This window comes from Nycticebus coucang, chromosome X (assembly GCF_027406575.1).
Source record: "Nycticebus coucang isolate mNycCou1 chromosome X, mNycCou1.pri, whole genome shotgun sequence".
Classification (NCBI taxonomy): domain Eukaryota; kingdom Metazoa; phylum Chordata; class Mammalia; order Primates; family Lorisidae; genus Nycticebus; species Nycticebus coucang.
In genome coordinates, this window is record NC_069804.1 from 131,002,467 (window position 1) to 131,014,931 (window position 12,465).

At 38.6% G+C, this 12,465-nt stretch overlaps 1 protein-coding gene across 6 annotated transcripts in view; it reads right to left on the bottom strand.

Moving 5' to 3' along the window:
• Positions 1-12,465, bottom strand: part of TMEM164 (transmembrane protein 164) — a 216,820-nt gene that overhangs the window by 125,575 nt on the left and 78,780 nt on the right. For all 6 annotated transcript variants that reach the window (XM_053580526.1, XM_053580523.1, XM_053580524.1 and 3 more), the window contains one exon: positions 12,163-12,212. Coding sequence is in view for 4 of the 6 variants with exons in the window: in XM_053580523.1 (XP_053436498.1) it covers positions 12,163-12,212 (50 nt within the window). In the remaining 2 variants the exon portion in view is untranslated. The remainder of the gene's footprint in view (positions 1-12,162; positions 12,213-12,465) is intronic.

Here is a 12,465-nt window from a genome sequence, read left to right on the forward strand (position 1 = left end):
AATGTTTTTAATTGGTTTGTCAAAAATCAAATAGCGGTAAGTAGCTGGATTCATCTCTTGGTTCTCTATTCTGTTCCAGATATCTACTTCTCTGTTTTTGTGCCAATACCATGCTGTTTTGATCACTATCGATTTGTAGTAAAGTCTGAGGTCTGGTAGTGTGATTCCTCCTGTTTTGTTTTTATTTCTGAGTAATGTCTTGGCTATTCGAGGTTTTTTCTGATTCCATATAAAACGAAGTATTGTTTTTGCAAGATCTTTAAAATATGACAGTGGAACTTTAATAGGGAGTGCGTTGAAATTATATATTGCTTTGGGTAGTATGGACATTTTGACAATGTTGATTCTTCCCAGCCATGAGCATGGTATGTTTTTCCATTTGTTAACATTTTCAGCTATTTCTTTTCTTAGAGTTTCATAGTTCTCTTTATAGAGATCTTTCACGTCTTTTGTTAGGTAAATTCCCAAATATTTCATCTTCTTTGGCACTACTGTGAATGGGATAGAGTCCTTAACTGCTTTTTCAACTTGACTGTTGTTGGTGTATATAAAGGCTACCAATTTATGGATGTTGATTTTGTAACCTGAGACGCTGCTGAAATTGGACCCACACCTTTCACCATTAACTAAGATAGACTCTCATTGGATTAAAGATTTAAACTTAAGACATGAAACTATAAAAATACTAGAGGAGAATGCAGGGAAAACCCTTGAAGAAATTGGTCTGGGTGAGTATTTCACGAGAACCCCCCGGGCAATTGAAGCAGCTTCAAAAATACACTACTGGGACTTGATCAAACTAAAAAGCTTCTGCACAGCTAAGAACACTGTAAGTAAAGCAAGCAAACAGCCCTCAGAATGGGAGAAGATATTTGCAGGGTATATCTCTGACAAAGGTTTAGTAACCAGAATCCACAGAGAACTCAAACGCATCAGCAAGAAAAAAACAAGGGATCCCATCGCAGGCTGGGCAAGGGATTTGAAGAGAAACTTCTCTGAAGAAGACAGGCGCACGGCCTTCAGACATATGAAAAAATGCTCATCATCTTTAATCATCAGAGAAATGCAAATCAAAACTACTTTCAGATATCATCTAACTCCACTGAGACTAGCCTATATCACAAAAATCTCAAGACCAGAGATGTTGGCGTGGATGCGGAGAAAAGGGAACGCTTCTGCACTGCTGGTGGGAATGCAAATTAATACATTCCTTTTGGAAAGATATATGGAGAACACTCAGAGATCTAAAAATAGATCTGCCATTCAATCCTGCAATCCCTCTGCTGGGCATATACCCAGAAGACCAAAAATCACAACATAACAAAGATATTTGTACCAGAATGTTTATTGCAGCCCAATTCATAATTGCTAAGTCATGGAAAAAGCCCAAGTGCCCATCGATCCACGAATGGATTAATAAATTGTGGTATATGTACACCATGGAATACTATGCAGCCTTAAAGAAAGATGGAGACTTTACCTCTTTCATGTTTACATGGATGGAGCTGGAACATATTCTTCTTAGTAAAGTATCTCAAGAATGGAAGAAAAAGTACCCAATGTACTCAGCCCTACTATGAAACTAATTTGGGGCTCTCACATGAAAGCTATAACCCAGTTACAACCTAACAATAGGGGAAAGTGGGAAAGGGGGTGGGGTGGGATCACACCTGTGGTGCATCTTACAGGGGTATTTGCGAAACTTGGTAAATGTAGAATGTAAATGTTTTGGCACAGTAACTGAGATAATGCCGGAAAGGCTATGTTAACCATTGTGATAAAAATGTGTCAAATGGTCTATGAAGCGAGTGTATGATGCCCCATGATCATATCAATGTATACAGTTATGATTTAATAAAAAAAAAAAAGAAAGAAGAGAAAAAATGAAAATAAAATTTCCAGGACTAATAAGAATTTGGTAAGTTAGTCAGATATAAGATATTTTTAAAAATAACCTTTTATTATTCTAGCAAGAAGCACTTAGGAATACAAAGGGAAAAAATACCCCACTCATAACAGAATAAAAACTGTAAATTTTTTGTTGTTGTTGCAGTTTGGCCAGGGCCAGGTTCGAACCCACCACTATCGGGATATGGAGCCAGCACCCTACTCATCCTACTGAGCCACAGGCGCCTCCCTCTCTCTCTTTTTTTTTGAGACAGAGTCTCACTTTCTTGCCCCCAGTAGAGTGCCACGGTGTCACAGCTCACAGCAACCTCAAACTCTTGGTCTTGAGCAATTCTCTTGCCTTAGCCTGCTGAGAAGCTGGGACTACTTGTGCCAACCACAACACAAGGCTAATTTTAGAGACAGGGTCTTGCTCTTGCTCAGGCTGGTCTCGAACTCCTGAGCTCAAGTGATCCACCTACCTTGGCCTTCCAGTGGGCTGGAATTACACATATGAGCCACTGCACCCAGCCTCAAGATGTAAATTCTTGAGGAATACACACAAATATATAAAGAAAAGTACAGGGCTGCCCCGAAGGCAGCTTCAGGATAAGACTCTCATTTGTGTAGCTTGCTGAAGTTCCCAGCTCCTAGCATAGTGTCTGATGCATAGTATTCCCAAATAAATTACTGAAGACAGGAAAATGAGGTGAAGTACCAAAAGTCAGGAAGCTCAGGGAGGGATGTGACTGCAGACTCCCTACAAAGATCCAGCAACAATAGAGTGATCCCACTGGGGTCTAATCTTGGAGAGACACCTCCTCAATTCTGAGGATGAGCAGAGGCAATGGTGAAGAACAATCATGAGGCAAAATCAAGGGAAAAACTCTGGCAATATGAATAATCAGAGTAGACAACTCCCCCAAGGATCATTGGGGCAGACACAGCACAAGATCCCAGGCACAAACAAATAGCTGAGATGTCAGAAATCGAATTCAGAATCTGGATAGCAAACAAGATCGAATTAAAATTCCAAGCAGTAACCCAAAAGATATCTCAAGAATTCAACGAATTCAAAGACGAAATGTCCAAAGATTTTGACACATTGAGACAAGAAGTTGCAGCCCTCAAAGATCTCAGCAACACAGTAGAACAGAATGGAGTAGTAACAGAATGGAGCAAGCAGAAGAAAGGATTTCCGACATTGAAGACAAAGCTTCTGAACACTCCCAAACTCTAAAGGAGGAAGAGAAATGGAAGGCAAAAACAGATTACTCTCTCAGAGTGCTCTGGGATAATTCGAAGAAAATCAATATTCGTCTTATAGGGATCCCTGAAAGCGACGAAGTGGCTTCACAAGGCATAGAGTCTCTTCTCCATGAGATTATGAAGGAGAACTTTCCAAACATGCCAAGAGATTCTGAAATTCAGATAGCAGACAGTTTCAGAACTCCAGCATGACTCAACCCAAACAAGACATCCCACAGACACATCATAATCTAAAGTTAATATGAAGGAGAAAATTCTGAAAGCAGCCAGACAAAAGAAAACCATCACCTACAAGGGCAAGGATATTAGAATAACTGCATATCTCTGTGCTGAAATCTTTCAAGCTAGAAGAGGATGGTCATTGACTTTTAATCTCCTAAAACAAAATAACTTTCAACCCAGGATCCTGTACCAAGCTAAACTGAGTTTCATTTATGATGGAGAAATTAAATACTTCAATGACATTCACATGTTGAAGAAATTTGCCATAACTGAACCAGCTCTCCAGGATATTCTCAGACCTATCCTCCATAAAGACCAGCGTAATCCTCCACCACAAAAGTAAACCCACCCAGAAAATTTTGATCAAATTCCAACTTCCACAGTTGCAAAAGGATTAAAAATGTCCACCGGACTCTCGAAAGGCTTATCAATATTCTCAATTAATGTGAATGGTTTAAATTGTCCTCTAAAGAGGCACAGGTTCGCTGACTGGATACAAAAACTTAAGCCAGATATCTGCTGCATACAAGAATCTCATCTTACATTAAAAGACAAATATAGACTCAAGGTGAAGGGATGGTCATCTATATTCCAGGCAAATGGAAAGCAGAAAAAAGCAGGCATTGCAATCCTATTCGCAGACGCAATAGGCTTTAAACCAACTGAAATAAGGAAGGATAAGGACGGACACTAAATATTTGTTAAAGGTAATACTCAATATGAGATTTCAATTATTAACATTTATGCACCCAACCAGAACGCACATCAATTTATAAGAGAAACTCTAACAGACATGAGCAACTTGATTTCCTCCAGTTCCATAGTCGTTGGAGAGTTTAACACCCCTTTAGCAGTGCTGGATAGATCCTCCAAAAAGAAGCTAAGCAAAGAAATTTCAGATTTAAACATAACCATTCAACATCTGGACTTAACAGACATCTATAGAACATTACATCCCAACAAAACTGAATACACATTCTTCTCATCAGCCCATGGAACATACTCCAAAATCGATCACATCCTAGGCCACAAATCTAACCTCAGCGAATTTAAAAAAAAATAGAAATTATTCCTTGCATCTTCTCAGACCATCATGGAATAAAAGTCGAACTCAATAACAACAGGAACCTGCATACCCATACAAAAACATGGAAGCTAAACAACCTCATGCTAAAGGATAGATGGGTTATAGACAAGATTAAGAAGGAAATCACCAAATTTTTGGAACAAAACAACAATCAAGACATGAATTATCACAACCTCTGGGATACTGCAAAGGCAGTCCTAAGAGGGAAATTTATAGCACTGCAAACCTTCCTCAAGAAAACGGAAAGAGAGGAAATTTAATGGGACATCTCAAGCAACTGGAAAAGGAAGAACACTCCAACCCCAAACCCAGCAGAAGAAAAGAAATAACCAAAATCAGAGCAGAATTAAACAAAATTGAAAACAAAAGAATTATACAACAGATCAATAAATCCAAAAGTTGGTTTTTTGAAAAGATCAATAAAATAGATAAACCTTTGGCCAACCTAACCAGGAAAAAAAGAGTAACATCTCTAATTTCATCAGTCAGAAATGGTAACGATGAAATAACAACAGACCCCTCAAAAATTCAAAAAATCCTTAACAAATACTACAAGAAACTCTACTCTCAGAAATATGAAAATCTGAAAGAAATCGAACAATACCTGGAAGTACTCCACCTACCAAGACTTAGCCAGAATGAAGTAGAAATGTTGAACAGGCCTATATCAAGTTCTGAATAGCATCAACTACACAAAATCTCCCTAAAAAGAAAAGCCCAGGACCAGATGGCTTTACGTCAGAATTCTACCAAACCTTTAAAGAAGAACTAGTATCTATATTACTAAACCTCTTCCAAAATATAGAAAAAGAAGAAATATTACCCAACACATTCTACAAATATCACCTTGATCCCCAAACCAGGGAAAGACCGAACAAGAAAAGAAAATTATAGACCAATATCACTAATGAATATTGATGCTAAAATACTCAATAAGATCCTAACAAACAGAATCCAACAACACATCAAAAAAATTATACACCACAACCAAGTGGGATTTAACCCAGGGTCTCAAGGCTGGTTCAATATACGTAAATCTATAAATGTAATTCACCACATAAACAAAGTAAAAAATAAGGACCATATGATTCCTTCAATTGATGAAGAAAAAGCTTTTGATAATATCCAGCATCCCTTCATGATCAGAACACTTAAGAAAATTGGTATAGAAGGGACATTTCTTAAACTGATAGAGGCCATCTACAGCAAACCCACAGCCAATATTGTATTGAATGGAATTAAATTGAAATCATTTCCACTCAGATCAGGAACCAGGCAAGGTTGCCCATTGTCTCCATTGCTCTTTAACATTGTAATGGAAGTTTTAGCCATTGCAATTAGGGAAGAAAAGGCGATCACAGGTATCCATATAGGGTCAGAAGAGATCAAACTTTCGCTCTTTGCAGATGACATGATCGTATATCTGGAAAACACTAGGGATTCTACTACAAAACTTTTAGAAGTGATCAAGGAATACAGCAATGTCTCAGGCTACAAAATCAACACTCATAAATCTGTAGCCTTTATATATACCAACAATAACCAAGCAGAAAAAACAGTCAAGGACTCTATTCCTTTCACAGTAATGCCAAAGAAGATGACATATTTGGGAGTATACCTAACAAAGGACGTGAAAGATCTCTATAAAGAGAACTATGAAACTTTAAGAAAAGAAATAGCTGAAGATGTTAACAAATGGAAAAACATACCATGCTCACGGCTGGGAAGAATCAACATTGTTAAAATGTCTATACTACCCAAAGCAATATATAATTTTAATGCAATTTCTATTAAAGCTCCACTGTAATATTTTAAAGATCTTGAAAAAATAATACTTCATTTTATATGGAATCAGAAAAAACCTTGAATAGCCAAAACATTAGTCAGAAATAAAAATACAGCAGGAGGAATCACGCTACTAGACCTGAGACTATACTATAAATCAATAGTGATCAAAACAGCATGGTATTGGCACAAAAGCAGAGAAGTAGATGTCTGGAACAGAATAGAGAAGCAAGAGATGAATCTAGCTACTTACCGTCATTTAATCTTTGACAAGCCAATTAAAAACATCCAGTGGGGAAAAGATTCCCTATTTAACGAATGGTGCTGGGTGAACTGGCCGGCAACCTGTAGAAGACTGAAACTGGACCCACATCTTTCACCATTAACTAAGATACACTCTCACTGGATAAAGATTTAAACTTAAAACATGAAAGTATAGGGCGGCGCCTGTGGCTCCGTCCGTAAGGCGCTGGCCCCATATACCGAGGGTGGCGGGTTCAAACCTGGCCCCAGCCAAACTGCAAACCAAAAAATAGCCAGGCGTTGTGGCGGGCGCCTGTAGTCCCAGATACTCAGGAGGCTGAGGCAAGAGAATCGCTTAAGCCCAGGAGTTGGAGGTTGCTGTGAGCTGTGTGAGGCCACGGCACTCTACCGAGGGCCATAAAGTGAGACTCTGTCTCTACAAAAAAAAAAAAAAAAACATGAAAGTATAAAAATACTTGAAGAAGGTGCAGGGAAAACTCTTGAAGGAATCGGCCTGGGTGAATATTTTATGAGGAGGACTCCCCAGGCAATTGAAGCAGTATCAAAAGTATACTACTGGGACCTGATCAAACTAAAAAGCTTCTGCACAGACAAGAACATAGTAAGTAAAGCAAGCAGACACCCCTCAGAATGGGAGAAAATATTTGCAGGTTATACCTCCAAAATGGTTTAGTAACCAGAATCCACAGAGAACTCAAACATATTAGCAAGAAAAGAACGTGTGATCCCATCTCAGGGTGGGCAAAGGACTTGAAGAGAAACTTCTCTAAAGAAGACAAACTCACCATCTAGAAACACATGAAAAAAAAGCTCATCATCCTTAATCATCAGAGAAAAGCAAATCAAAACTACTTTGAGATATCACTTAACCCTAGTAAGAGTAGCCCACATAACAAAATCCCAAAACCAGCGATATTGGCGTGGATGTGGAGAAAAAGGCACACTTCTACACTGCCGGTGGGAATGCACACTAATACGTTCCTTCTGGAAAGATGTTTGGAGAATACTTAGAGACCTAAAAATTGACCTGCCATTTGATCCTATAATTCCTTTACTAGGTTTATACCCAAAAGACCAAAAATCACAATATAACAAAGACATCTGTACCAGAATGTTTATTGCAGCCCAATTCATAATTGCTAAGTCATGGAAGAAGCCCAAGTGCCCATCCACCCACGAATGGACTAGCAAATTGTGGTACATGTATACCATGGAATATTATGCAGCCTTAAAGAAAGATGGAGACTTTACCTCTTTCATGTTTACATGGATGGAGCTGGAACATACTCTTCTTAGCAAAGTATCTCAGGAATGGAAGAAAAATTATCCAATGTATTCAGCCCTACTATGAAGCTAAATTATAGCTTTCACATGAAGGCTATAACCCAACTATAGCACAAGACTATGAGGAAAGGGCCAAGGAAGGGGAAGGGAGGGGGGAGGTTAGGGTGGAGGGAGGGTAATGGGTGGGGCCACACCTACGGTGCATCTTAGAATGGGTACAGGCGAAACTTACTAAAGGCAGAATACAAATGTCTACATATAATAACTAAGAAAATGCCATGAAGGCTACGTTGAACAGTTTGATGAGAATATTTCAGATTGTATATGAAACCAACACATTGTGCCCCTTGATTGCACTAATGTACATAACTAAGATTTAACAATAAAAAAAGAAAAAGAAAAAAGAAAATGCCGTGAAGGCTATGAAAAAAAAAAAAAAAAAGAAAAGTACAGGGTGGATAGGAATAAAAAAATAAATATAATCAAAAGACATGAAACAAAATATGAACATGTAGAAATAAATACCTCTTCTTAGGTAAAAGGAGCTATATAATTTAAAACTGAAATATAAACTTAATGTGATTTTAATTTCATGCCCAATAGGGTTTGGGAGAGGAGGGCAAGTAAAAGCAATAAAATTTCTGAGGAGGTGACTCAGTGCCTGTAACACAGTGGTTCCGGTGCCAGCCACATACACCAAAGGTGGCAGGTTCAAACCCAGCCTGGGCCACCTAAACAAATACAACAAAAAAGTAGCCAGGTGTTGTGGTGGGCACCTGTATTCCCAGCTACTTGAGAGGCTGAGGCAAGAGAATCGCTTAAGCCCAAGAGTTGGAGGTTGCTTTGAGCTGTGATGCAACAGCATTCGACCAAGGGTGACATAGTGAGACTCTGTCTCAAAAAAAAAAAAAGTTCTGAGTAGGAAAAAGTGTCAAAGAATAGTCAAGAAAAATATTTTTTTAAGGTAATGTAATCAGTATGATTTGGGCACATGAATAGACAAATAGATGAAACCAAATAGTCTATAAGAAGATCCTAGTATGTAAAACATTTAATAGCCAAAACAAAAAAATGTAGTTCAGTTCACAGGGAAAAGTAAGGATTACTATTATTCTAGTACAACTGGTTACCCATCTCTAAGAAACCAATCTTTTTGGCCGGGCACGGTGGCTCATGCCTATAATCCCAGCGTACTGGGAGGTCGAGGTGGGTGGATTGTTTGAGCTCAGGGATTCAAGATCAGCCTGAGCAAGAGCGTTAGTAGAGACCACCCTGTCTCTACTAAAAATAGAAAACTTAGCTGGGTGTTATGGTGGGCACCTGTAGTCCCAGGTACCTCGGAGGCTGAGGCAAGAGGACTGCTTGAACCCAAGACCTTGAGGTTGCTGTGAGCTATAATGCCAAGACACTCTACCCAGGGTGACTGACATAGTGAGACTCTGTCTCAACAACAACAACAAAAACAACAAAAATAAAAAGACAGACTCTCACTGTTTCCCCAGGCTAGAGTGCTATAGTGTCAGCCTAGCTCACAGTGACCTCAAACTCCTGGGCTTAAGCTATCCTCTTGCCTCCACCTCTTGAGTAGCAGGGACAACCTGCACCTGCTATAACACCCAGCTAATTTTTCTTTCTTTTTTTTTTTTTTTTTTTTGAGACAGAGCCTCGAGTTGTTGCCCTGGGTAAAGTATCGTGGCATCACAGCTACCTCCAACTCCTGGGTTCAAGCAAGTCTCCTGCCTCCGCCTCCCAAGTAGCTGGGACTACAGGTGCCCACCACAATGCCCAGCTATTTTTTGGTTACAGCCATCATCGTTGTTTGGCGGGCCCGGGCTGGATTCGAACCCACCAGTTCAGATGTATGTGGCTGGTGCCTTAGCCGCTTGAGCCACAGGCGCTGATCCAATTTTTCTATTCTTTTCAGTAGAGACAGGGTCTAGCTCTTGCTTAGGCTGGTCTCAAACTCCTGAGCCCAAGTCATTATCCTGCCTCACCATCCCAGAATATTAGAATTATAGGTGTGTGAACCACGCACCCAACCTCTAAAAAACCAATCTTTCTTTTTTTCTAGACACAGTCTCACTTTGTCATCCTAGGTAGAGTGCCCTGGCATCATAGCTGACAGCAACCTCAAACTCTTGGGGTCAAGTAATCCTCTTGCCTCAGCTTCCCGAGTATCTGGGACTACACACCCTACTGTTTTTTTAAGAGAAGGAGTATTATTCTTGCTCAGGCTGGTATTAAACTCCTGAGCTCAGGCAATCCACCCACCTCGCTCCCCCAGAGTGCTGAGATTATAGGCATGAGGCACCACGCCCGGCTAAGAAACTAATCTTAACTGAGATTTGAAATCCAGAAGATGTAGAAGAAAAGAGTCATATCTGGATACAAAAAAAAAAATGTTAAGAAATATATGAAAACACATACTATGGATAAAGTCAATACTATGGATTTGGGAAAGATATGTGTAACAGATGATAGACAAAGGGCTGATATCTAAGATATATAAAGATGTATTTCAAATTAAGACAGATATAAATAGCTCACAGGAAAATGGGCAGATGACATGAATACACAATAGCTTATATTGTAAATCAATAAGGCAACATCTCTTAACATAAATATATTTTATATAAATATTCATATTATCTATATACCTATATCTATCTATCCACCCATCTAAATCGAAAGCAACAGTATATAAGTGATGTTTAGTTCAGCACTGATTATAGTGGCAGAAATCTGAAAAGAAAATGTTTATTAATAGAGGAATGCTAAACAAACTGTTGTGAATCCATGAACTATTTTGCAGGCTAGTAAAAGAATAAGAGCTATTCCAATAGACTTTTGATAGAATTATAAGATAGTGTTGAGTGAAAAACCAAGAAGTATATATAAGATCCTATTTTTGTAAAGCAATGAGCAACAAAACATTCCAAAATCCCCATGTGTGCATGCCTAAGAGAGAGAGGGAGGGAGGGAGGGTGGGGGACAGAGAGAGAAAGAGAGTATCTATGTGCATGGAGAAAATATGTATAGATACACACTGTTTTAATAATAGGCAAGATGCAAGAATGGTGTGGAAAGGTAGAGGGCTAGGAACCAAATAAAAAAAAGTATAAAAAGCCTATTAATCATATTTATACATGTATATAAATGTATAAGCAATAAATTAAATTAAATTTAGAAAAGATACAATGAACATCTCAATATATAATATGATCTACTTATGAAAAAAAGAAAAGCAATAACCAACGTTAGTTCTTGGTGGTGGCATTAAGGGTGATGTTTATTTTCTTCTTTATGTTTCTCTGTATTTTCTGTAATGAGAATTGTGGATTTTATTTCATTTAAAAATGAAATAAAACCAATAAATGTTCCTATAAAAACATTACAATGAATAATTGAGCTCATTTTGGAAAATCAAAGGAGGAAAACAGGGTTAAATACCCCTTTTCCTTAGAAGCTGTCCAACTAAGAAATATATGAAATCAAGATCCATTACCCATCATCTAGCAGAAAGTTACTCACCTAAGGCAGGAGACTAAGTGGCTATTTCAAGGAGCTATTTGAAACAGCAAATAGGGTCCTTTCCCCCTACCTAATACTTTAATGACTTAAGTAAATCAGAAAGCCATTTATACCACTCTCAATTATCCAAGAATCTGCTAGGCTCTTTGCTTCTTGTTCCCTCCCTCTGGCTTGCGGCCATTTCACAGCTAAGGAACAGCGCCAAAATGGGGGTCGAGGAAGAGGAAAAGAGATGAAATTAATTCAGTCGATTTAGCTTCTCATTAGCAACTCTAATAAAAGGTTTGATAAGTGAGATGGTCACAACTCACCATTAAAATGAGGGTTCCGGGACTCTTCATAATTTCATTAAAGTAAACTTGCCTTTAAAGAAACACGATTTGCCTGCAATATACTTTAATGGATGCCTGCTATTTTTATGAAAGTGGGACTTGTAATAAGTGATATTTTTCTCTCCTCATTTTAATTTGCACTTTAAGAAAAAAAAAAAAACATGAAAACACAAGAACAATGCCCTTCAATGTGAACAACCCTATCCTCAGTGGAGGAGCAGTATCACAAAGCCAAAATTCTTGAGAGAAGAGACGACTGGTGCCAGCATGCTCTCAAGAGAAACTTTAGCAGGGCTAAAGGAACATGCCTTGTAGATAACCCCTACACCACAAGGATTTGCTAAAAAGGATTTGTCAGGGCTTGACAAAATGACATCTCCACATATAATATTTCCCCTTTGCAGTGGGCCCTCATAGACTTTTGTCATCCATTGGGGAAGTTCAGAGGCTTCCAACAGGTGAATAGCAAGGGCAATAAAGCCAAAAACAATTTTCTCTTACTTGAAGATGACGATGGCTCCACGACATGGAGGGCAGGCCAAGAGAAAGATCTGCAATTAAAGAATTAAGAATAGTTAGCAAGTGAAATGCTGGAAGAAATGAGACAACGTTACCTTAGCAATAACAAACAAAAACTAGCCAAAACTCTAACAGAAAAAATGGAATACAAAATTTTTTTAAAGGTAAGCAGGTGGTTTTCCAAAGTACATGTTTGTGTTTGTAGATGCATGAATGTATGTGTGTTCATGCATGTAAGAGAGAAAGAGTCAAGGAAAGGGAGTGACAAGGCTTGAATTTTGAATG